This window comes from Schistocerca serialis, chromosome 2, assembly GCF_023864345.2.
Source record: "Schistocerca serialis cubense isolate TAMUIC-IGC-003099 chromosome 2, iqSchSeri2.2, whole genome shotgun sequence".
NCBI lineage: Eukaryota > Metazoa > Arthropoda > Insecta > Orthoptera > Acrididae > Schistocerca > Schistocerca serialis.
Window position 1 is genome coordinate 309781806 of NC_064639.1, and position 27764 is coordinate 309809569.

The window sequence follows — 27764 nt, forward strand, 5'->3', positions numbered from 1 at the left end:
CGTCTTTTATTTATGACGAATCTTTAGTGGTCTTTAATACATGTTCGTTTACCTAAAGTGCATTCCATAGTAATTACAATTAAGTGACTATGTTACGTTTTCTCATGCTGTGCTCTTGTTTTTCAGATTATAAACAACAAGCATCGTGAGGTTAAATTATCGTTTGGTGTTACTTATGATTTCCAGTGTGGTCCCGGAGATGAGTTTCCTCGATCCCCATACTCCAGATGCCTGATTTTCAGCGTTTTTCACTCACATTTATTACAATACACTTGCAGCTTTCATTGTATGTTGAACGTGTGTGTGCTTACAGCGTCTAGTGTTGCCAACTGTCGCTGTGTGTTTATCTTTCGTCTTCTGTTTGTGCTACGTGGTTTCATGTTTGTGCTTTAGTTTTTTTTCTGTGTATGTATGTGTGTGTGTGTGTGTGTGTGTGTGTGTGTGTGTGTGTTTGTATGTGTGTGTGTGTGTGTGTTTTCTGTTATAAAGTTCTACGCTAAATTATGTATACTGATTTTTAATTTTTTAAGCAGGTACAATTTATTACAATTAATTATTAAATTGTATTAATCCTAATCGATTTTATCTCTTAACATATTTTCTTCTAAATTTTTGTTCATCTATTTATTTATCATACATTTTGTTTATTTTATTCAAATATTGATATGTTTAGAGTCATAAACTAATACAGTTTATTCCTTACATCCGATCTAACTCTAGCTATAAATTTTGAAAAATACAAAGGAAATTATCTGTACCTTGCATGAAGAATATTCCTGCGACGTGTAAAGCATCACTGTAAGTCTGGATGTAATCGTTGTGATACCTCAAACCTCCCCTGTATCTCTTCTGAACTCTGAGGACGACCCAAATGAGGACTATGACCGTGATGGTGCCGAGCCAGAGGTATCTATCAAAGGGTCGCAAAAATTCATCCCACATCAACTCCTCCTTTGGCTCCCGAAGAAGTAGGACCAAGCTACAGCCGGAAAATGAAAGTCATAATATCAGTTCATCTAATTCCATCAACTGATCTCATTTAAACTATACGGTGAAGTATTATTTCTGAGATAAAACAATGAATTTATTTATTTTCAGGCTATTTACTGAAGACAGTTGTGAAAATTCTAATATCACAAAATGATGGCAATGCAGCCAAATTTGTAAAACACTGATAAAGGCGCTGTAGTGTCCATTCTGGCTGTGCTAGCTAAGTTACGATTACTCAGTGCAGTGGACACATTCTGTGGCGAAAACGCGCTCGTCGCTGCGTACAGATCATACCGATACATCAGTTCCACACATGAATCAGAGCGACTCAGCAGTATGCTCTGTACGATCTACAACGTCACGCTATAGCAAACCGATTTCTTAGAGTCCTATCACTCTGCCCTGGACAAATTATTTCATATTGCAATTGAAACTTTAATGAAACATACCGTAAATTGGTTTTACATTACGTCTTAGTTTTGTGGATCTTCATTAACTGAAATTGCCTTTAACTCTGACCTTCCTAGCAATACAAAGTAGGCCAGTGCATACGTCATCGCTCCGTATTAATGGGGTAATGGCAGTTAGGATGGGCTAGCGGCAAGCATGGATCACTTGGTGCTTCTCGGATTTGGCCATAGGCACCAAATTCACGCAGTGCGTCGAAGAAAGCGCAGAATCACTTCGACATGTGATAGAACTTGAGTGGTGTAGCTGTTGAGTTTCTGTCACAAATAAATTTTATTTGTTTTTGAGCGTAGAAGTTGATGAACGGTGTAGTTTTCAGAATTGGTTTATATAGTTGAGGCTAAGAAGTAATATCATCACATTAGTATTAACATTTAAGTAGCCTATTGTAGATTCTTTTGGAATAATGAAATCACACTCAGTCAAGCAGGTTTCTGTCCAGACAGGAAGACGTTTGAAGCAATTGATATGCCTTTTAGGGAGCACGGAACATTCCAGCCTATGACTCGCGACTGGGGAAGACCTAGAACGACGAGGACACCTGCAATGGCCGAGGCAATTCTTCGTGCAGTTGACGATAACCCTAATGTCAGCGTCGGAGAAGTTACTGCTGTACAAGGTAACGTTGACCACGTCACTGTATGGAGAGTGCTACGGGAGAACCAGTTGTTTCCGTACCATGCACAGTGTGTGCAGGCACTATCAGCAGCTGATTGGCCTCCACGGGTTCACTTCTGCGAATGGTTCATCCAACAATGTGTCAATCCTCATTTCAGTGCAAATGTTCTCTTCACGGATGAGGCTTCATTCCAACGTGATCAAATTGTAAATTTTCACAATTAACATGTGTGGGCTGACGAGAATCCGCACGCAATTGTGCAATCACGTCATCAACACGGATTTTCTGTGAACGTTTGGGCAGGCGTTGTTGGTGATGTCTTGATTGGGCCCCATGTTCTTCCACCTACGCTCAATGGAGCACGTTATCATGATTTCATACGGGATACTCTACCTGTGCTGCTAGAACATGTGCCTTTACAAGTACGTCACAACATGTGGTTCATGCACGATGGAGCTCCTGCACATTTCGGTCGAAGTGTTCGTACGCTTCTCAACAACAGATTCAGTGACCGATGGATTGGTAGAGGCGAACCAACTGCATGACCTCCACGCTCTCCTGACCTCAACCCCCTTGACTTTCATTTATGGGGACATTTGAAAGCTCTTGTCTAGGCAACCCCGGTACCAAATGCAGGGACTCTTCGTGCTCGTATTGTGGACGGCTGTGATACAATACGTCATTCTCCAGGGCTGCATAAGCGCGTCAGGGATTCCATGCGACGGTGGGTGGATGCATGTATCCTCGCTAAAGGAGGACATTTTGAACATTTCCTGTAACAAAATGTTTGAAGTCACGCTGGTAGTTCTGTTGCTGTGTGTGCCGGCCTGTGTGACCGAGCGGTTCTAGGCGCTACAGTCTGGAATCGCGCGATCGCTGCGGCCGCAGGTTCGAATCCTGCCTCGGGCATAGATTGTGTAATGTCCTTAGGTTAGTTAGGTTTAAGTAGTTCTAACCTCTAGGGGACTGACGACCTCAGAAGTTAAGTCCCATAGTGCTCAGAGCCATTTGAGCCATTTTGTTTTATCGCAACACCGGTAAACAAAATAATAAATCTTATCACAATGTAAACAGATAGTCGTCTAACTCAATGAAAAAATACTGCCAGCCAAACGACGCAAGTTTCGAACTCCTGAGCCCCACGTGTTGAAGTCACGCACGTGGCCTGGAGCCACACTGACGTGAATACTTGGCTAGTGTTGGGATGATCTGGTTTGACAGAATGTTACGCCTCTTTTGAGGTATTTCCCAACATCTGCGGCCCCATGTTTCTTGGCGTCATCCACGTTGCTTCAGAGGCCTGTAAACGTTAATAAGAATCACGCTGTACAAACAGATTGCATATGTTTGTCAAACACAAAAACACCTTTTTTAAATAGATCTATGTTTTATTAATATCTCGAATTGCAGGTCCTAGAAAATCTTTTCTTACTGTGTCTCGTTTTGGTTCAAATGGCTCTTAGTACTATGGGACTTAACATCTGAGGTCATCAGTCCCCTAGAACTTAGAACTACTTAAACCTAACTAACCTAAGGACATCACACACATCCATGCCCGAGGCAGGATTCGAACCTGCGACGGTAGTGGTCGCGCGGTTCCAGACTGAAGCACCTAGAACTGCTCGGCCACTCCGGCCGGCTGTCTCGTTTTAGTTAGAAATCTTTTTCCACTATTTAAACAACAACAAACGTTCAAATAAAGGTTTATGCAGTTATACCTCATTTAAAAACAAGAATTTTATAATAATTTGGCTGGATGACAGTTAAGATGCCACAACTTTGCCAGCGAAGGCTTACCGTGAGGAGACGAGAGGCAGCGAGAAGTCCACGGCACTCCGGCGCTCCGCCGTCACCATCAAGGGCGCCAACCCGATGTCCAGGCGGCCCTGCTGCAGCTGCCCCATAAGGCCTTCCCAAGTGCCGTTCACAGGACGGCTGCCGTAGATCGCGCTGCCTTCGAAACTGTACCTGTCAGCAGCAGACACACTCGCTCAACAGTAAACACTCAGTGCCTCTTTACACGTTCGTTTAGGTGCACAACACGAGTACGCCAAGTTGAGCAGACTAGCTAAGGCGCTAGGCCCCACCCTGCTGCTGCATGCTGTACGGAACCAAACACCAGTCTACATCCGTGCCTGAAAGCTCATTTAGTGTTGCACGAATGCCGATATAAGGCGAAGAATTTACTCAGAGGTGTTCCTTCTAGTGGTGAAGACGTCTGAGGTTGTGCACTCCATAGCTCTTGTGGATCACTTACAAATGGTTTCAGCCAGAAAGAAGGTAGGATACAGCAAAATTGTAAAGAGCACGGGAGTGCTTGACTTGACAGCATGCACAGAAGTCATTGGTTTTTGACATAAGAAGTAAAGGTTATCACATCGGTATTGTACCACAGCCTAGCCCAGTGTAACAAATTACTCCTGTTTCAGTTCGACAGAATGACGTCATTAAGGGGAGAAGCACCTACCAGCTCGATAACTTGGTACCATGGCACAAGAGTGAATATTCGTTACATAGAAACACTGGCGCCGGCCGGAGTGGCCGAGCGGTTCTAGGCGCTACAATCTGGAACCGCGCGACCGCTACCGTCGCAGGTTCGAATCCTGCCTCGGGCATGGATGTGTGTGATGCCCTTAGGTTAGTTAGGTTTAAGTAGTTCTAAGTTCTAGGGGACTGATGACCAAAGAAGTTAAGTCCCATAGTGCTCAGAGCCATTTGAACCATCGGTACACTGGCGGTGTGGAAGACGCCAGCCATCGTCTCTGATCTTCCAGCATCAACAGGGCTTCTTAAGGAGCTGACGAGACAGGAAAACCAGGGTGTATGAAATCATAGTTGATCAAAGATTACACCCGGCTGCTCCAACCTATTGTGACTTACACACAAGGACTGCTGCCACTGTGCAAACACTAGCCAGCTTGGCTATATGTGCCACCTAATTTAGTCCCCTGAAGCTTTCAGTTTTGCACAGTATGCCCAGTGACACAGTGAATGCCATCCAAAAATCACATGAAGAAGAGTGCTTGCTGTGCGAGATGAAGCAGCCAGCCACCGCTAACAGATGTTGCTGCCAGTAGTTTCGGTCCGTTGCCTAAACCTGTGTGAAGTCAACTAGGTGTCTTCACCCCTTTGGGTCACTTGCTGTGCAACAGGTGTTGGCCACCTCCCTGTTGGGTAGCAGGATAGAACCTGGGCCATCTAGCTACCAAGATGCACTATCACTGTCCATTGCCTTCGATGGGCCAAATTATTGCTGTCCATCATACAGAGTGGGCACACATCATCGTCTTCAGCCATAATGGAGGCCACAGTTAGACCCCACCTGACCCAGTGCTGCTTCTGCCACTGGTACAGAAGCAGCCCACTGGTCAGAGCTGCGTGTGCTGTAGTCGCTGGTAGCTGCCACTACCCTGTGCCTATGCTCTAACACTGAGCTGTCTCCAGCACCATGCTGCCAACCACCATCGCCATGCACCACCTTCTTGGCTGACGACTGCTGCTGCTGGCACGCCGTTTTCAACATGGCTTAATACGTGACCGAGCGTAGCGACGCCCCCCCCCCCTCCCCCCCTTATAACACTGCTTCCATCACTGTGTTTCTGATAGGCATAGTCTCAGTGATGTTTAGTTGTGCCTAGTATGCGCAATTATACAGTCGATGTGAGTCAATAACGACATAAAGAAGACTGCTTGCAGTGTGAGATTAAGCAGACAGTCACCACTGACAAACTTTGCTGCCAGTAGTTTTCAAGCTGTGCCTGAGATAACTCTGTATGCTGTCAACTAGGCGCCTTTCCACTGTCAAGTCACCAAAAGGATGACCACCTTCTCCTAACTGCCATCTTGCTCGTGGACTGTAGCTTCAAACCTGTGGCATCTAACTCCCCAGCTGCATTGTACTGTCTGCTGTCCGAGGTGAGCCTACTTTGTTGCTGTTCATCGGCCATAGCGGGCACACACCATCGTCTTCAGCCATGCCAGTCCCCATTGTTCGACCCTCTGTGTCTCGGTATGTCTTCCACTGTAGCGAAAGAAGGAGGTCAGCAGCCAGGGCTGCCTCTGTTATCCGTCATTAGACTTTCTTAGCCAGAGATGTTCTTGTGATGAGCCACTGGTCGACTCCGCCCAACACCATCACTGCAGTCCATTCCCCGAAAGATTGTGCGCCACAGACAACGTCAGAGGAAATTAAAAAGAAAATGAAAACATATTCGCAGCACTGCCGAGGTAGGTGCCAATGAGATCTCGAAGAGAAGTGGCACTGGTAGAAAGGACCTTCATGTACCAGAAATACAGATTTTTACAAACTTTTGATACACCAGAGGCGTAGAACCATAGCATAACTGATAGCTTCAAGGAAGAAGTAATTTTATTTCTCATCTGTATTCTTCTTCATCAATTTTTGCAGCACAAGATCAAGTGCAAGTCAGTAATTATTATCACCTATTCTCAATAAAAATAGAAACGAATATTCTTCCTCTTCTTGATATTTTTCCTTTAACACTCGACGTCATGACTGCTAGCTGCCAGTGTGTGTACTGTTTTTGTGTGCTTAGAGGCACGCCTAAGCACACACAACCTTTTTCTAGTCGCTTTAGCGAGCTGTTTGTTGCGTGCTTTAAGGAACGCGTAAATAGGCACTTGGACCTGATGTTTAATGCAAAGAAAAGATGAAAAATCGTAGCTAAACTGCTGCCTAGAATACCCTATCGATAATGTTGGAATCCTATGGTGTTGGCCCACCCTTATCCTTGATGATAGCTTCCACTCTCGATAGCATACGTTCAATCAGGTGCTGAAGGTTTCTTGTGGAATTGTAGCCCATTCTTCACGGAGTGCTGCACTAAGGTGGGGCGTCGATGTCGGTCGGTGAGACCTGTCACGAAGTCGGCGTTCCAAAACATCCCAACGGTGTTCTATAGGATTCAGGTCAAAACTCTGTGCAGGCCAGTCCATTACAGGGATGTTATTGTCGTGTAACCACTCCTCCGGAGGCCATGCATTATGAACAGGTGCTCGATCGTGTTAAAAGATGCAGTCGCCATCCCCGAATTGCTCTTCAACAGTGAGAAGTAAGAAGGTGCTTAAAACATCAATGTAAGCCTGTGCTGTGATAGTGCCACGCAAAAAAATAAGGGGTGCAAGCCCCCTCCATGAAAAACACGACTACGCCATAACACCACAGCCTCCGAATTTTACTTTTGGGGCTACACACGCTGGGAGATGACGTTCACCGGGCATTCGCCATATCCACACCCTGCCATTGGATCGCCACATTCTGTACCGTGATTCGTCACTACACACAAGGTTTGTCCACTCTTCAATCGTCCAATATTTACGCTCCCTAGACCAAGCGAGGCGTCGTTTGGCATTTACCGGTGTGATGTGTGGCTTATGAACAGCCGCTCGACCATGAAATGCAAGTTTTCTCACCTCCCTCCCAGCTGTTAAAGTCCTTGCAGTGGATGCTGATGCAGTTTGGAATTGCTGTGTGATGTTCTGGATAGATGTATGACTATTACACATTACGACCCTCTTCAAATGTGTGCGGTCTCCGTCAGTCAACAGACGAGGTCGGCCCGTACGCTTTTGTGCCGTACGTGTCCCTTCACGTTTCCATTTCACTATCACATCGGAAACAATGGACCTAGGGATATTTAGGAGTGTGGAAATCTCGCGAACAGACGTATGACACAAGTGACACCCAATCACCTGACCAAGTCCGTGGGTTTCGCGGAACGCCCCATACGGCTCTCCCACGATTTCTAATGACTACTAAAATAAAAATGTCGTGTGACGAGGGCCTCCCGTCGGGCAGACCGTTCGCCTGGTGCAAGTCTTTCGATCTGACGCCACTTCGGCGACTTGCGCGTCGATGGGGATGAAATGATGATGATTAGGTCAACACAACACCCAGTCCCTGAGCAGAGAGAAATCTCCGATTCAGCTGGGAATCGAACCCGGGCCCTTAGGATTGACAGTCTGTCGCGCTGACCACTGAGCTCGCTGGGGCAGACTGAGGTCGCTGATCTGGAGTTCCTGGCACTAGCTGACAGCACAATGCACCTAAAATGAAAATGTTTGTTTTTGGGTGTGTCCGGGTACTTTGATCACTTAGAGTAACTCCTGATGGCCTCTATGAGTTTAACATTATTCTTTGTGCTGTATGTAATGCTCCAGCGACCTCTGGACGTAGGATGGACAATCTGCTTCGGCACTTTAAATTGACGACTACACCGTAGATATCAGAAATGGGATTCGTATTCACGCTTTAAACTCGCCAGTGAGTGTTACGATGTTATCTCCGAACTCACCGTCTCCATGAGCTCGTAGCCTCGACTAATGAGTCTCGGCCGTTGCCCACTTATCACTTGTTGGGTACAAGTAGGCTCGACTCACTCAGAAAGGAGGGCGACTGCACGAGTTTGCGGGTATAAACGCGGAGTCGCGGCGTTCCCACTACATATGCAACCAAAGAGAAAGAAATTTTTTTCATTGGTCTGTAAATTTCATTTTCTTCACGCAATCATAATTTCGGCTTCATATCCATTCTAAGCTGAAATGTCACAAAATGTCCGACCTGCCTTAATATTTAATATCTATTCTGAGAATGTTTAACAACTACGTTGACACACGCACACTTCCGAGGCGTTACTGAGCTGTAACAGTAGTGTCAGAAAATATGACATGAGGACGAAGTGCAATCTCTAATTGGGGGTTAATTGTTAAAATAAATTTATAACAGTCTTCGAAACATTTACAGAATCGAATGATGGGCTAAGCTACAAGCCGGGCGGATTCGGGCCGAGGACCGGCACGCCTCACGCACGGCTAACAGGGCGGGCTGAAGTAACAAGTTAGTCACGACTCGCCTTACACTCCTGCATGCTTCAGTAAGAGAGAACCAGACGACGAGTGTCAGGCGACTGCAGCGCCACACTTCTCAGACACGTCATACTCGCGGAACGAAGGAGGCGTATTAGCCACCGATGTAACGGTTGCGCCCTGACGTGAAAATTATGCAACCTGCAACATTAAATTCGCAGTCGCTGCGTTTCTGGTCTCTACTGTACAACAGTGCAAAAGTTGACATATGCGCTCTCTTGAGGCAACCAATGCGCTCATGCACCTGCGCCCTCATTCTCATGTCTATCTCTCTCAATGCTCAGTGACGGCATGATTACTTCCTTGCTATTAGTCCATTCTTTCGATGCATCTCATAGTTTTCCTTAACGGCTGGAACGATCCCCATTGTTATTTTCTTCTTTTTTTCTGTGTTCCTTTCCCAATAGATAGCCTCTTTGTATGAATAGGAATTCAGGATTGAGAATTAATAGGCATCCCCCTATTTTGCAGACTGCCTCACCATTTCCCTGGTATTTGACTCCAATCACGGCTTTTGAATTAAATTGCAACACCTTTGCCATTCTTCTGTAGCCTCCAAGAAACTCCAATAAGCCACAGTTCAAACATCCACTGTAGGTTGCTAGTTCCGGTCAGGGAGATTCATAATTTTTGCAGGTATGCCATAACTGGCCTGTAAAATTGCAAGATGGAGTAGCGGAGTTTCAGGTATTTCCATTTTAATCAAAGGTGTTGTATGTAATAACTATACCCTATCTTTTCATTTATTAATCTCGTCACAAGTAGTGACGAAGAAATGCTACAAATTTCTCCAGGACTTAATACACCAGGAACATTACAAGTTCAAGAGGATTATACAACACAAGATACATAATGATGCATCAAAATGTGCCAGTGATACTTTCTCGGGTAGGCAGCCAGATAATATAGTCATCTTGACAAAATATTTCGATGGACCAAGTGGCCGCCGTTTTCAGGTGAATGTACTGACGTATAATCTCGCTGGAACTGAGTTTCCAACAGGATCGACAGATCCTTTATACACTACGTCTAATCCACTGCATGTACGCGAGCAGATGTTTTAGTTCACAGAAATGGCGATAGGACTTTGGATCATAATGTATGTTGTAAACTTACGCGTACTGGTAATTATCTTCATGCAACCGTCATCCACCACCCCAGCGCACGGAGATCTTGCAGACTTTGATGAAGAGAGCCTATACGATTTCCGATGCAGAAATTATGGTAATGAAAGTATACCATGTTGAAGTTGTTTTTATGTAGAATGTTTACACTGGGCAACAAATATGTGGTGTTCTTCAATTCAGACTGCTGGGGAAACCATCGGAGGATACTTGTAAATCTGTTCCTTTCTTACCTTTTGCTGGGTGTATATCCCCTAAAATTTCAAGAATTTTAAAAAGATACTACACCAAAAGTGTATTTATGCCACCTGCAAAGATTAGAGCCCTTCTAGGATCAGTAAAGGATGGCTTTGGACTGAGGAAACCCAGAGTATGCAAAATTCCTTCTCATAATGTGGTGGCTTATATGGGCCCAACTATCAGTATTATTCATAACCAAAGTATAGAACACCATCGTCACACTCGTTTTCTCCAGCCAGAAAAATCTGCAGTGGCAGAACACTGTCTTAATGAGGGACATAAGATGTTGTATAATAAGACGCAAATTATCGCTTCAGCTTCCTGCTATTGGGAATGTGTTCTAAGGGAGTCTATTGTATTTAGATTAACTGATAATGTAATTAACAGGGCTAACGGTTTTCCTTTGAGTAAGACATGGGATCCGATTTCATCTGATATTAAGCAAGGGTCTTCATTTCAACCAGTGGATTCTTTTAATTAGTATTGTGCTAGCGATACATCGCTTTGCCTATTTCTTCCACAAGTGCACTATTGGTTCACTTGTGCATCGGGACAGCAACGCTGCTGCTCGCGCAGGCACGGTGTTCTGGCTACGGTGTATAAAAGAGCCACCGATACTGTGGGAAACTCTGTTTCGGCGATACTGTGCATCGGCATACTCACCTGATGATAGCGTCCAGCTGGTCCGTTGAAATATTGTGTCAAGATGAATACATTATATATGAAGATAGTAACTGTTCTCGAAAGAACAGATACCTTTGATGACCGTGCAGTTTCTCTAGAATAAATGATAATTAAATGAAACCCTCAGCTGCTGACAGGTGTTGTTGATATACCTCGATGGGGACAGCTGAAAATGAGGGCCTCGACCAGGACTCGAACCCGGGATCCCCTCTTTGAAATTATTATTTGACTCATGCCCGAGAAGAGTATCATCAAGATTTATCAGTTCAAAGCGCCAAAGCAACAACCTGATGAATGGATTCACAGATAAGATAACTATAGCTCTGGTCGAAGACTGTACGAGGGTCACTTCATATGTCATGGCAACTATGATATATCTTGCGAAAATGCGACAACATAAGAATTCCACGGCGTGTACTGAACCAGTATGGTAGTGTGTACCCTGAATGCTAACATTAAATGTGGTACCAGTGCAAGAGGTCATGGTAGGGGTTGAAATTAAGCACACGCATTGAAGCTTGTGTAAATTTATTGTGCACGAGTACAACAGAAACAAAAACAAATCAGAATCAACTACTGTGCTTCAAAATAGTTCCCCAGTGCGAACAAACAAACAGCGTTTCCAACGATGAGGAAGGCGCTGAATGCCAGTGACATTGTCATAACTGTGGGACACCTGTCGCCGAAATACTGTAAGCACATCTTCCCTGTTTGCAAAGCTCCTTCCTCGCAATGGTTTCTCAGTTATGGAGTAGGGTCGAAATCGCGTGGACTGACGTCTGGTGAGTTGGGTGGGTAGGGGGGGAGGGGGTTCCATGTTGTAGCACGGCCTACCTCACATTGAATGTTTCAGGCGCTCCTACCAAGCCATCCCCACATGCGGTCGCGATCTCTTAGCTGATTTCGGTAATGTTTGTCGTGTTTGTTTAGAATGTATTTACTGTTGTATCTGCAGACCCAACCGAATAGCGCGCGCGCCCTGCCGTCGCATCGCTTGCCACTGTTTCCCGTCGCGTTGCCGCCGACCGAAGACGTCGCGCCATTGCTGGGCTGGGGCCTACAGCGGCCTCTGGCTACACGACATAACAGGAGCGCTGGCCTCGAGTCAGGGGGTCTTGCAGACAGCTCGTTGCAGTCGTCAGTGCCGTCGTTCGTTGTCTGCTTAGCTAACTCGCTGTGTGATTCGGTAATGTATAACGACTTAGGCGACGAATCAGGAATATTCTCTGGACACTAATTGGAATTGTATCTAAGGTACACTCATCGCTGTCAATAAAGCTAAGTAACTGTTTTACACTAGCTGGCGCTTATTTGTCACTAATCGTTTTCCTGCCACCAGATTTTAATCACAACCTGGTCACGTCCTACTCCATATCCAAATTATGGTTGCCACGCCCGGACAGCCATAAAATTTACTGCGATTTCAGCGGTGTTACACGTTCGCACAATATATCGTAGTTGCCATGACTAATAGAATCGCCCTCGTAATCTCAAGACTTATAATAGCATGTTTGAAATTCTTTTATAATGGATCTCATGGGAAGTACACTGAATGAATATCAATAACAGTTTCAAAAAATTACCTGTAAACATTTGAAGTGATAGACAGAGGTGTTATTCTTGATGAGTTACAAACGTGTGGTGGGTTTGAAGCAATCATCCCCAACAGTCTGCTCAAAAACACACATAAAAAAAAGTCTTGCATCACCCCAGTTCCCAGAACTCATGAAGATAGACGTTGACTATGGGTATTGTATCGTAGACACAGTTCCTTTGACGGTTCAGAGATGACATTAAACGCACCCAAAGATGTACACAACCATGCATCAGCAGCGCCTATTAGACGGAGAAGGTCCGACAGCTGAATCACTTCCAGCCATTCCACAAGGAAGGAGGTACACAGCTCGTGTTGTCTGTAGTTCGACCATGCCTAGACGGTCGATACCGCGGTTCGATCGTGTTCGCATTGTTACTTTGTGCCAGGAAGGGCTCTCAACAAGGGTTGGTTGGTTGGTTTTGGGGAAAGAGACCAAACAGCGAGGTCATCGGTCTCATCGGATTAGGGAAGGACAGGGAAGGAAGTCGGCCGTGCCCTTTCAGAGGAACCATCCCGGCATTTGCCTGGAGCGATTTAGGGAAATCACGGAAAACCTAAATCAAGATGGCCGGACGCGGGATTGAACCGTCGTCCTCCCGAATGCGAGTCCAGTGTGCTAACCACTGCGCCACCTCGCTCGGTCTCAACAAGGGAAGCGTCCAGGCGTCTCGGAGTGAACCAAAGCGATGTTGTTCGGACATGTAGGAGATACAGAGAGACAAGTACTGTCGATGACATGTCTCGCTCAGGCCGCCCAAGGGATACTACTGCAGTGGATGACCGCTTCCTACGGGTTATGGCTCGGAAGAATCCTGTAAGCAACGCCACCATGTTGAATGATGCTTTTTGTGCAGCCACAGGACGACTCAAACTGTGCGCATTTGGCTGCATGATGTGCAACTTCACTCCCGACATCCATGGCGGGGTCCATCGTTGCAACCACGACACAGCGGAGTACAGATGGGCCCCACAACATTCCGAATGGACCGCTCAGGATTGGCATCGCGTTCTCTTCACCGATGAGGTCGCATATACCTTCAACCATACAATCGTCGGAGACGCGTTTGGAGGCAACCCAGTCAGGTTTACCGCCTTAGACACATTGTCCAGCGGGTGCAGCAAGGTGGAGGTTTGCTGTTGTTCTTTTTGGGGGGGGGGGGGCATTATGTGGGGCCGACGTACGCCGCTGGTGATCATGGAAGGCGCCGCAACGGCTGTACGATACGTAAATGCCATCCTCCGACCGATAGTGCAACCATATCGGCAGCATATTGGCGAGCCTTTCGTCTTCATGGACGATAAATGGCGCCCCCATCGTGCACATCTTGTGAATGACTTCCTTCAGGATAACAAAATCACTCGATTAGAGTGGCCAGAATGTTCTCCAGACATGAACCCTATAGAAAATGCCTGGGATTGATTGACAAGGGCTGTTTATGGAGGACGTGACCCACCAACCACTCTGAGGGGTCTACGCCTAATCGCCGTTGAGGAGTGGGATAATCTGTTGCAACAGTGACATGATGAACTTGTGGATAGTACGCAACGACGAATACAGGCATGCATCAATGGAAGAGGACGTGCTACAGGGTATTAGAGGTACCGGTGTGTACAGCAGTCTGGACCACCGCGTCTGAATGTCTCGCTGTTTGGTGGTACAAGATGCAATGTGTGGTTTTCATGAGCAATAAAAATGGCGGAAATGATGTTTTTGTTGATCGCTATTCCACTTTTCTGTACAGGTTCCGGAACTCTCGGAACCGAGGTGATGCAAAACTTTTTTGACGCGTGTATTTGGAAGCACAAATGAATTTGCTTCGTTTGAAAGGAATCCTGCAAATAATAACAAGTGTGATATTGCTGAAACAAACACATGTCTTTGATGATATGAGTGCCAAAGAAGACCGAAAATTAAATGTGGGAAACACTCAAGTATGCACCAATTGTGAAATATACATCAATAAATGTTTGATATCCAGAAATTATGCATTAATCATTTAATATTTTTTCGAGTAAACAAATTTTTATCGTTTTTGGCTCAGTCAGTTCATGTTTTGCATATATTTCCTTTGACTGTCTTTTGTTTGTCATTACTTTCTGCCACTATGACAGACCTATTCAGTAACGGTATATTTAAAATCCACACTCGTGACTAGGACGCCCGACCACCGTTTTCGAGGCTGCGATGCAACCCCTAGTCCACCTAGGGGGGTTTCATATAAAGATCAATCAGCAAACTTGTGACCATTATCTCTGGCCAAATTCTAGTGATTCATTTGTTCACATCCCACGTTCATGAATTAGTCTCACCTGTAAGCTACTATACGCTAAGGACTGCCGGTACCCTATTTCTTATATTCACTGTCAGTTCGGCACATTGTTATGCCAATTAACGAATATTTTCCCCTGTTACTAAAAGTATTTAAATACTGTATTTTGTCGATTCAGTAACTCCACTGAAGGTATACTTTTTTTAATCCATAAAAATAATGATGAGAACATTTTAGTATTGGCCAGCAACTGTCATTTTAATGTGAGCCATGCTGCAGACTAACTTATCTGATATCTACGGAACTTCACATTATAGATAAACAGACAGTTTAGTTCCAGTGTGCTTTCTGAATAAGGAAGCAAATGCGAGTGTCTCTTTATAGCCTTGAACCTAATCTTTTCACTTAAATAATATCATTCGTCGCTCCCAGCCTTTTCTCGTTGCCAGCAAGAGTTGAACATTCTGGAAATTAATATGTTTTGTATCACAGAACAAAAGACCTGTTTTTAACAATTTATGTTTATTGTTGGATTCGAACTAAAAAACGGCGCCAAATTACAAAATAATCACAAACACAAACGTTCTCGCTACTTTATTATAACCGCTCTATGACAGATTATACTAAGTTCTAAATTACAGCACTGTGGGAATTCTACGAAGTAAATGAATTTTCGTAGGACTGGTATGGTGTAGAGTTTTTTTAGAAATGCCCGTACAACACAGTCGAGGCTTTGACTGTGTTTATAAGCTCAGTCCGAAGCTCGATGCCGTCTGCCCAACGGATAGCTATTCGTGTTCGTGAGTCGAACAAATACTTCTCTTCTCTTGTATTTTTCGTTTTACGTAGCTCTCTCTAGTACCACAGACCTCATTCTCTGATGTCTTATTACGTATGCTATCATGCAGTCCCTTCTTGTTGTCACTGTTTTCCAGTCCTCTCTTCCCCGATTCTGTGGACAACTTCGCTATCTCTTTACAAGTCCCCCTGATTTTCAACATATTTCTATAGCATTACATCTAAAATGCTTTGATTCCCTTCTTCCCTTCTCTTTCGGTTCTTCCTCTTTGAATAAATCACTTGCACACAATACTGTGATCTGCAAGCACATACTCAGAAATTTCATCCTCACATTGAGCCCTAGTTTCTTACTAGCCTGTGATAGTCTGCTTCTTACGCCACGTCCACCTTGCTTTGTCCGTCACGCACAAATTTGCTTCCAAGACACACAATTCCATCACCTCATCTAGACCGTGATCCCGTATTTTGATGTAAAGTTCGACGCTAATCTCATATACGATCCTCCAACTTTCTTCACTGACGATGATTCACGTCACCGCTTACATCCTGGACTATATCACACCACAATCTACAAAATAATTCGAGCAGCTCTCAATCAGCACCAAAAATTTGGCGCGGTATTACATTCTCTTCTTTAACAGTTTTGTGTTGGTGAGCGAAAGAAGCAGAGGGAGGAGGAGGAAAATGGGAAAATGGGGAGGAACTGGGGAGGAAAGAGAGAGGGAAGGCAGGTGTAAGAGAGAGAACAAGTTCCTAAGCAAATGAGTGAATGCATATATATTCATTTATTAGAGAGTAGTTTGTTTATTTCTATATTTCTCACTACTGTTGGAATACGTTTAGCTATTTAAACCTTCTACTTCTGCAGTTTACTTATGAACATTCATACTTCTATAGATTGCTTTGGATACTTCGCTGTCTCATAATTTCACTGAAGTAAAATAAGTTTGGAATGCCATCAGCTAAGACGAAATTAAATGATGACTTCAGTTGCAATCAAATGCTTTCTGTAAGTGTGCTTTGTATAGCTTGAATATGAGCGCTAATCGTGTACAGTTTGTATCCTCTGAAGCTGATAAGAGTTAAATTCTTAAACTAGTAGTGAAAGCAACACAAAATGTATACCATTCATCCACATTCAAGTTGGTATTCCGATTTGCTATTAAAATCATTCAATAGCGCTTATTTGTTTATTTAGTCGTACGGCTAGGGCTCCCCGTCGGGCAGACCGTTCGCCGAGTGCCTGTCTTTCAATTTGACGCCACTTTGGTGACCTGCAGTCGATGAGGATGATAGGATGATGATAATGACAGCCCAACACCCAGTCCCTGGGCGGAGAAAATTTTCCACATCGGTGGCTGACTAATGTGATAAGGATATCATATACAACAAAATGGGAGCTATGTCAAAAAATTAGAAATAGCCAAAATCGAGCTACGTAGTCATTACAAACAGTACTGTAAGCTACTTAAAATGTCAATAATGAGGAAAAAGAGTGTAATATGCAAACAGAATAGCTAATTATTTATTTATTTATTTACGTGTCTAGTTCCGTAGGACCAAAGTGAGGAGCAAATCTCAAAGGTCATGGAATGTGTCGTTATATGAAATTACAACGTAAAAGTAATAACAGATAAAGTAAAACGTTTATGAAGCTGAAAAAAGTCAAGCCACAAGTTTAAGTAAAAGCAATCCTCAACAGAGTAGAAGGAGTGACCCCTGAGGAAACTCTTCAGTTTCGATTTGAAAGCGTATGGAGTACTGCTAAGATTTTTGAATTCTTGTGGTAACTTATTGATAATGGATGTAGCAGTATACTGCACACCTTTATGCGCAAGAGTTAAGGAAGTGCGGTCCAAATGCAGATTGGATTTCTGCCGCGTATTAACTGAGTGAAAGCTGCTAATTCTTGGGAATATGCTGATATTGTTAACAAGAAACGACTGTAAAGAATATATATATTGAGAGGGCAAGGTCAAAATACCCAGATTAGTGAACACGGGTCCATAAGAGGTTCGCAAACTTAACCATTTATTGCCCGAACTGCCCATTTCTGAGCCAAAAATATCCTTTTAGAATGGGAAGAGATACCCCAAAATACAATACCAAACGACATAAGTGAATGAAAACAAGCAATGTAGACTAATTTTCGTGTCGAACGATCACTTATTTCAGATACCGTTCGAGTAGTAAAAATGGCAGCATTAAGTCTTTGAACAAGATTCTGAACGTGGGCTTTCCACGTCAGTTTGCCATCTATCTGAACACCTAGAAACTGGGACTGTTCAGTTTCACTAACTTTTTGCCCATTCTGAGAAGTTAAAACGTCGGGTTTTGTTGACGTCTCTGGATAAAATTAAAACCATATGGTTAGTCTTGAAGGATACGTCCGGCCAACAGCACAAGATCTAGGATATGAAGTCAATAGGCAGTAAAAATGTTTTTGTTACCGACAACTCACCGATATGTAGCGTAGTTAACATTCACTTTCTGAGTGCATTATGTGAATTAAATAAAAACTTACTTCCTACAGGGATCATATCACTTTCTTAGGAAATGGCTTTCCAAGACTGCTGTCTGAAATAAACTCCTGTGATACTGACAAGGGGAAACTGAGTCAATAATTAGATGAAGACTAAGTACTCACATTGATGTGATTTGGTATCTAGCAGGAAAGTAAAGCACTGTAAAGTGTATGTTAGCCTGTGCTTAGCCACATTTGCTATTTTTCGTTTAGGAATGGTAAAATTTCCTCAACGATTTAAGTAGTCGGTAGTGATATCGAGCTCTTTGAAAATTAATTCAAAATTTATCAAAAACCATATGTACGTCATTTTATACTTGTAAACTTAAAAAATAGTATTTAACACATAAAATGGGCACATTTTTATAAACATAAAAAGAAATTAGAGGGATTTGTCTGCAGAAGCGATCGATTTAGAGGATATGCGTATCGGATCGTTTTTACTTTATAAGTCCTTTTAACTTTGTGAAATATTGCCCTTTCTTCCCCAGACACTATGTACTTTATGTAAGCAAAATTACACTCACGTGACATTAATTCTCTGCGACAGAACTTCCCACACTTCGCACACATAACCTCCGCAGTGTGTCTTGTTGAAGAAAGTCACATCTGGCCAGTCCTGAAACAACCCAACAGGGAATTAAATGTATGGAAAGAACACAACTGTGGCAAAGAGCTGTATGTCAGGTTCTTAATAAGAGTGTCGAAGAGTCCGTCAAACATTATCAGATCAGAGGTAAACACCACATACAACCTTGTTTATGTAGTTGGCCACATATTTCGTCCCCGTGTATATACGTTGGACAGAGTCTTCAAATAGTTTTCTTCATATACACACATGTAAAATGAGAAAGTTTCAACATAAACCACAGAGAAATTGTGTCTGATCAATACAGTTCAGGCAAGCGCTCATTTTCCGGTCAGCTAGAGGACGAGGCTATAGACCAGCGAATGAAGCTATGTATCTACATCTACATTTATACTCCGCAAGCCACCCAACGGTGTGTGGCGGAGGGCACTTTACGTGCCACTGTCATTACCTCCCTTTCCTGTTCCAGTCGTGTATGGTTTGCGGGAAGAACGACTGTCTGAAAGTCTACGTGCACGCTCTAATCTCTCTAATTTTACATTCGTGATCTCCTCGGGACGTATAAGTAGGGGGAAGCAATATATTCGATACCTCATCCAGAAACGCACCCTCTCGAAACCTGGCGAGCAAGCTACACCGCGATGCAGAGCGCCTCTCTTGCAGAGTCTGCCACTTGAGTTTGTTAAACATCTCCGTAACGCTATCACGGTTATCAAATAACCCTGTGACGAAACGCGCCACTCTTCTTTGGATCTTCTCTATCTCCTCCGTCAACCCGATCTGGTACGGATCCCACACTGATGAGCAATACTCAAGTATAGGTCGAACGAGTGTTTTGTAAGCCACCTCCTTTGTTGATGGACTACTTTTTCTAAGGACTCTCCCAATGAATCTCAGCCTGGTACCCGCCTTACCAACAATTAATTTTATATGATCATTCCACTTCAAATCGTTCCGCACGCATACTCCCAGATATTTTACAGAAGTAACTGCTACCAGTGTTTGTTCCGCTATCATATAATCATACAATAAAGGATCCTTCTTTCTATGTATTCGCAATACATAACATTTGTCTATGTGAAGGGTCAGTTGCCACTCCCTGCACCAAGTGCCTATCCGCTGCAGATCTTCCTGCATTTCGCTACAATTTTCTAATGCTGCAACTTCTCTGTATACTACAGCTTCATCCGCGAAAAGCCGCATGGAACTTCCGGCACTATCTACTAGGTCATTTATATATATTGTGAAAATCAATGGTCCCATAACACTCCCCTGTGGCACGCCAGAGGATACTTTAACGTCTGTAGACGTCTCTCCATTGATAACAACATGCTGTGTTCTGTTTGCTAAAAGCTCTTCAATCCAGCCACACAGATGGTCTGATATTCCGTAGGCTCTTACTTTGTTTATCAGGCGACAGTGCGGAACTGTATCGAACGCCTTCCGGAAGTCAAGAAAAGTAGCATCTACCTGGGAGCCTGTATCTAATATTTTCTGGGTCTCATGAACAAATAAGGCGAGTTGGATCTCACACGATCGCAGTTTCCGGAATCCATGTTGATTCCTACATAGTAGATTCTGGGTTTCCAAAAACGACATGATACTCGAGCAAAAAACATATATGTGTATGTATACTGTTTGTTTCATGTGATAGTAATAACTGAAGTAGTTATATCCTATTTACGTCTATGGTCTGGTGTATTGTAATACGCAAACGCCATTAGAAGGAAGTTGAAGAGTCTAAACAACAGTGAACAAGACGATCGAGTATATCCTATTGATTTTCATTTAGGCTAAAATACACAGAAGTGCAAACTGAGAATAACTCTTAGTCTTCAATTGTGTCTTCCAGTAATTTGCGATCAATTTTAGCAATGGAACCAGCATTATTCTTTGCGGAAGACGATAATCACGAGTAGGTGAACGTGATATTCGCTGGTGGATTCATAACCAATCCACTCCACTGGTGTTTCACAGCAAGTTTGATCTTGGAGAATGCCACGACAACGTCACCTAAATCTTGACGCTGCTCACGACTGCCTCATCCTCTTCTAACAAGCGCCACAGCATGTTTATCTTTCAACGTTCCAAGCTGGGGAAGATGGTGTCCATTTATTCTGTTAAGTAGATAGGATCCATCTCAGATATTGTAAAACAAATCAAGTTTTTCCTGTCACTGTACGGTCGTTAGTATGAGTCTATATGTAACCCGTGTTCTTCGGAATCATTCTTAATCTTGAATATTTTGCACGGCGACCTGACCACTGAACGAATATAACTGGTCGCCATGCGTCGTGGTAGTTCATCTAGAATTAGGACGGGGACCTCTGCATTTTCCATAAAGATTCTGATCAGTCATGCCATTACTATACTTAGGATATCGTGTCACTATTAATTAAGTGAACAGTTCATATTTTTTGTTTCAGAAATGGAGACTCAGTTCTGCTCGACTTGGTCCGTAACCCGACGATCGTCCATTATCGGGACTCAGCTGAAATAGTTATTTTGCCCGGGAAAACGAGGAAAAAATTGATGTTTATATCCAGATTTTACTCATGTATACCTACTTTAGCAGATCATATTGCATGACATGTGTGTTAATCTATGAGTTGTGCACACAGTACTCCAAAGGACGATATAACATTGCATTAAGTCATAACAATAACACATACTCCACCTTTACATTAAGAATCTGCCTTAGATAAAATTCTTACGTATGTGACATGGGACTTTGTAGATGCAACAAAAATCTCTTGATTGTTCATGCTATGCGTAATAGTAACAGCACACCGAACTATCTGTAAATTATTGACTGTGATACAATCAGTACCTTCATCAAAAATGTAGAATCCAATTGAAAGACTACATTGTAAGGCTAGTCATAGTGGCTGAAAACCTCTGACACGTTGCTGTTAGTCAAAAGGGCGCGTAATAAGGTAGTAGTAGATAAAAGGAAAACTATGACGAAATAACATCAACCTATTAACTTTTAGCAATGAAATTCGAAAACGATATTATCCCCAATTATTAGCGGACACGCAATTGATAAATTTTGTCTCTGAATACTTTTGGTAGACTCTACGTAAATACTTTAGTCCCACATATCAGTTACGTGAAATTCACAAGAAGACACGACAGATAAAATACAATTGCTTTTGAATCAGCTTTTACATGGTGTAAGCTACATGAGCACTTCAAAATAGAATGACATTTTCAGTTGATCATAAATTTATGCTCAATAAATACTCAATACACTACCTCTTCTATACAGATAAAAGTAGTCCAGCTATGGCAATCCTGGGCCACCTAGTCAAAAAGTTTTAAATATGGCATCGGAAAAATCAGGAGGTCGGCGAAATTATACCCACATTAGACCCAGAAGAACGCTGCAATCATGGCCGAAACGTTGGTTTTTCTCCAGCAGCAGTAGTTTTTACAATATGACGCGGTACCAAACCCAGAAAACTTTTATGTCGATATACCCACTTCCTTTCTGATCTCACACCCCCGTCCTCTCCCTCTTCCCCTTCCCATCACTCCCCCTCTCTCATTCCCCTTTCCTCTTCAGCCAATCGCAGTGCACTATCAAAATGAAACATTCAGTCACAGCTAAGTATTTTAGCGGGCATTGAAATCATTCATTTCCTTGTCTGGTCAGCATTTCCAAAAAATTGCAGCTGCGATAGCTTTGTCATTTCCTTCGTAAACATCTTGTACTGTGCACGGGTTGTCCAGGAGGTGGCATACAAGTAGGTGGCTTGAATCTTCCTCAGCCCCGCAGTCGCAAGAAGTTGGGTTGGACTTGCATCGGAGGAGGCCCACTATTAGGCGGTTGAGGGACCTCCATATCAGTTTTGTCCTAATGGAAATATCACATGTACACCGATGACCTCCAGTTGTATCTAAGTGCCAGCCCAATAAACCCGAAGACAGCTATCGAGAATCTCAACACTGACCTGTGTGCACAATCAAAATGGCTGCAAGATATAGGGTCAAAGCTCAACCTATCCAAAACCAAAGTGGAGCTGGTTGGTCACTCTAGGCCCTTTAGCTCGAAATATCTGGATTGAACTACCATCCTTGACTCTATATCTGACAAATACCGAATTTTCTTCCTTAGCAAAGAGTGTAGGAGTAATAATAGATGAAGATCCAAAATTGGGCTAAGCACATAACTGCAAGGTGCGAGAAGGCATCAACATCTCTCCACGTCTTACAAAAATATAAAAATCTCTTCCTTCTTGACCTGAAAAACAGACTTCTGCAAGGGCTTCCTCAGGAAAGCTCACAGAGAATAGAACTGATTATGAATGCCTGTGTTCGTTGTATCATATTTCACGATCACATGCACAGCTATCCTGGCTGTGTGCAGACAAGCACAGAGATCTCCTTACCCTCTGTCTTTCCTGCTGTCTTCTCAGCGTGCTTTGTCCCTCATATCGCTCCTCGACCGTAACGCTCTTGTCTGAATAACATGGCAGAAACACCAATTCCCATCAGAGTAAAGTCATTTCTGTCCCATTACATTGTTCAACCACTTTCTTGAAGCCCTTCTCAGTAGCATGAACACAAGTCTGCAATAATTCTAGCATTATTTCAGAGAACTGAATAACATGTTCAGGTTCAGAAGACATATCTAATAAATCAACAATACTGATTAGCATTGCTCCTGTATGCACTCATCACCCTTATACCTTTTTCTTTCGAACCAGATCTCCATCATTTCCCAGTATCCTTAGCTGGAGTAGTCTTCTAAAATTTCCTTTCCCAGGAAGTCGCTACACCAGAAAATATCTATTTTGTAAGTCTATAATTCTTTTTACGTCTGTCAATATCATTATTGATACTATTATCATTATTATTATTATTATTATTATTATTATTATTATTATTATTACATATGTAGTGTCTGTTCTTTCAGACATGTCGAAAAGAACAGACGCCATTTTGCTGCAGCAGCTACAACGCATCAAGACACAAAGGAATTAAGACATTATTTGTCAGTAAAATTAAAGCAATAACAGCCCTCGGTTGCAAAATTAAGTCTTTTGACCTGGTTTCGGCACTACTATGAGTGCCTTCATCAGAAGTAAAACATTCAAACTGGCATGCCATGCATAAAATAAATATCAAGTGATAAAGCTTTAGTCACAAAATTTTGGAAGTAGACTAAAGCTTTATCGCTTGAAGTTTATTTTATACGTGACGTGCTTGTTTGAATGTTTTACGTCTGATGAAGGTACTCATAGTAGTGCCGAAACCATGTCTAAAGACTTAATTCTTGCGACCGAGGTCTGTCACTGCTTTAATTTTACTTTGTGAACCGTCGCTGACCACGCAGCCATGTTTAAAACTTATCTATCAATGGTAATTGATTTATTTCAATAGGGCACACAAAAAATTTGTGCCACACTTGAAATCGAACCTGGGCCTACTGTTAACTAGGAAAAGACGCAGACCACTAAGCCATCCAAACAAAGTGGTCACCACAACCTCATGGACTATCCTAGCACGCGTCCCATCAGACACAAACTCTCAACTTACGCCACACAGTACTGATGTAGTGCTCCTGCTTATTAGCCTCATTACTAGAAGAATCTCGCTGATTTCAGTAAGAGTTTGAGCTTGGTGTGCATCTGCTCTGAAGGAATCATTGGCCGTCATCGCCTTAATTATATATGTGTTGTCTATTCTCCCGGACATTTCTATTACGAGGTTACTGAGCAGGAGCACTACATCAGTAATGTGTAGTGTAAGTTGAGTGTTTGGGTCTCACAGAAGGTGTGCTAGGGTAGTCGGTGCATTTGCAGTGACCGCTCTGTCCACATGCCATAGTGGTCAGCGCATCTTCTTACTAAGTAGGAGACATGGGATCGAATCCCGGTCCAGAACAAATTTTCAACTTGCTTCGATGATGTAAATCAAAGACCACTGGCAGCTTATGTCTTTAATCCCTTTGTGTCTCGCTTATTATTGTTACTACTATTATCACTACTAATGGCAGCGGCAGCAGTAGTAGAAGTACTACCAGTATTAACTTTATTATTTTGTGGTAAATATTATTTACTCACATGGTCACTACAGACACTCAACTTATTTTAATACTATTTGTCACATTAAAATTGTTATTTCTTAGGTAACTAATTATAATTCTTACGTAACTAATCATAAGTCGATTAATGTACAGTAACGTAATGCACAACTGAGACAGAAATACCGTCAAGTTGATGGCTTGCTTGAACTGTATGGAGTATCTGAGCCGAAAAGGTCGGTGTCTCGCGGTCTATTTCCTTCTATAATCAACGGCGTAGGCTGACACTTGAAACCATGCCAAAGCCGCTCCATAACATTGTATCCGACACGCGGCCCTGTGTTAACCTGGCGGCAACTTGTCCGTCACTGTCCCATTAAAAGCAGGATGTCACTTCCAACGCACGTTGAGAAGGTACATTGAGGACACCAACAACGATGCACTAGTCTTGGTGTCACATGTATTTATAATGTCTCCTTAAAGAAAAAGGGTTATTCATAAGTACCTTGGGGTTCCACAGGACAAGTCCGCGAAAACTGCAAGCCATAAGGAAAAATGGCATGTGGCAATGGACAGAACATCTCTCTAAATCCAGATTCGTAATATGTATGCGCTGTGGAGTAATTGCAGGGGGTAGGGGTTTCTGCGTATGATGTATAATAGAGCAACATGTGCATTTTTTGTCGTTGATTTCGCTAAGTGTGTGTCAGCTGTGATGGCACAGTGCCGATTTCGTACCAAATATCCGGTAAAAACTCCAACAGACTAAACAATCCATGGGTGGCACAACACATTCCATAAATCTCAATACCTATCACGTGTGAAGAGGGCAGAGCGGTTGAGACCATAAGCAGAGAAGGTAGAGCGTGTACAGGAGTCATTCGTCAGGAGCCTCAAGAAACTGACGACGCGTCCCAACAGACAACTACAGAACCCGCACTCAACTGTCTGGAGCATTCTACGCAACAGACTGCATGTAAAACCATATCGGCTGCAGTTGTTAGACGAGCTGACTATTATGGAGCACGAACTTTGTTCTGACTTTTGCCATGACTTGCTGCCACTACTGCAGGAAGACGATTTTTCACAGAAGTTGATTTCAGCAACGAAGCCGCGTTTCTTGCGCCCCGACAGTGAACAGTCTCAATGTGCATGTTTGGGTTACAGAACGTCCACAGCAGATTGTAGGTCACATCCTTATATCACCAGAAGCTAACGTATTTTGTGCCATGTCCTTTTCAAAAGGATATGGATTTTTCTTCCCAGAGAAATCTGTAAGTCATTTCGTGCACCCGGGAATTCTGCAGTAATGGCTTATGCCACTATTACAGTAAGACACTGGAGACTTCAGTTAGCAGCAAGACAGAGCCTAACCACTCTATCTTGCAGATGTTCGTGATTATTCTATGCCGAACTGCCTCAGCACTAGATTGGACGTGCCTCCATTCATGACTCCCCTTACCTTTTGTAACCCCCACACTCTCCTTTCTTTGTGTTTCTTCTCACAGGGTTATGTCAAAGATCATGTGTCCCTACCTCCATGGTCACTTCACGTGGAACATTTGCCCAAGGAAGGAGAATCAGTGCAGTCGCTGATACAGACCATGAAGTGTTACTTGTACGCAAAGAGTATAATTACAGTATTGGCGCTTGCTGCATCGCAGTCGGTGCCTATACTGAGCACTTGCAGTGTGAATTTAAGAAGAGCAAGAGCACTGATACTTGTCTGTTTTCTGGATTTGTTGCCGTTTTCATTGAGTCATTCCCCGAAACCTCGGAGGTACTTATTAATAACGCTGTACTGTCCCAGCAACTACTCGTGGACAAGTAACAGATGTCTTCTCGAGATCGAATGCCCGATTTACTTTTTTGGCCAAGTCTTACATTAGTGTATATTCAGTACAACGTACAGTTAATCACCACTGTGTCTTTCCGACGTAAGGCCTGGCGCATTCGCTAAGAGTGCGATAGACTCCAGATGCAGAAAGCCCAAGGATATCTCATTTTTTGACCATCGTCAGAATATGATGTCTTTCTCATTTGGGTCTCTGCCGATTCTTGCAGACGTTAAGGAGGACACTCTTCGGTCTCTTTCTTTGGTCTTAACTGTAATTCGGTAGCCGATCCTGTAGCCGATCAAATAAAAAGTCATTTTTGGGCGTTCCACATGCATCGTTTTTATCGTCACACATACTCCTCTTGCCCTGTACTAGGGTCGTCAGACACGAAAATCGCTATTCTGGATAAGAGCAGCTCGTTGCTGGCAGATACAAGTCTGTATGAGTATGTTTACTGTGTACCCCGCATCCCTGAGCACCAACAGATTTCTGCTACAAGCGAACATCCAGAAACGGTAGGTAGTTGTCCCTGTCGACAGCTGTGGTGCATCCGACGTGTTTATAAATGTTGACCCGTCCGAATAGCCGCGCTCATTATCACGCCGCTTTCGGCGTTCTGGCAAGTGCTCTGGTCCCAGATGGAAATGGAATCCACCCGGCGGATTAACGACGGGAGCTGGTGTGCTGACTATCCTGGATGTGGCTTTTAGGAGGTTTCCCACAGCTGAATAGCTGAATGCCCGGGTGATACCCATGTCCCACCTCAGCTGCATGATTCTCACACTTTCGCACGGCTAACTCCAGACACAAACAGACGTAGTATACAATTTCCGTCCAGGAGTGGAACGGGAGGGATGGGGGATAGAGAAGAGGGGGGAATGGGGAAAATGGGATGGGAGGACTGGGGGTTGGCAAGCAAGAACATACGACACACTAACATCAAATTTCCCGTTTGACGGGCCGACCCTGCGTAGGTACGGGATGAAGACAGATAAACAGAAGAGATTATTTACAAACGTAATGTAAGCTATCGAGAATTTCACCTGGAAAATACTTCCCGTGTTGGCATTTCATGGACGTTTCGCTTACGCATCTGGTTCAGTG

The 27764-nt window shown here is 43.4% G+C and overlaps 1 protein-coding gene across 1 annotated transcript in view; it reads right to left on the reverse strand.

Annotated features, from left to right (window-relative positions):
* LOC126455934 (glutamate receptor ionotropic, kainate glr-3-like) overlaps positions 1–27764 on the reverse strand; it is a 120691-nt gene that overhangs the window by 45026 nt on the left and 47901 nt on the right. Inside the window, exons 4-6 of the mRNA XM_050091693.1 lie at positions 18730–18821; positions 3875–4045; positions 759–979 (exon numbers count right to left, since the gene is read on the reverse strand). Coding sequence (XP_049947650.1) covers positions 759–979; positions 3875–4045; positions 18730–18821 — 484 coding nt within the window. The remainder of the gene's footprint in view (positions 1–758; positions 980–3874; positions 4046–18729; positions 18822–27764) is intronic.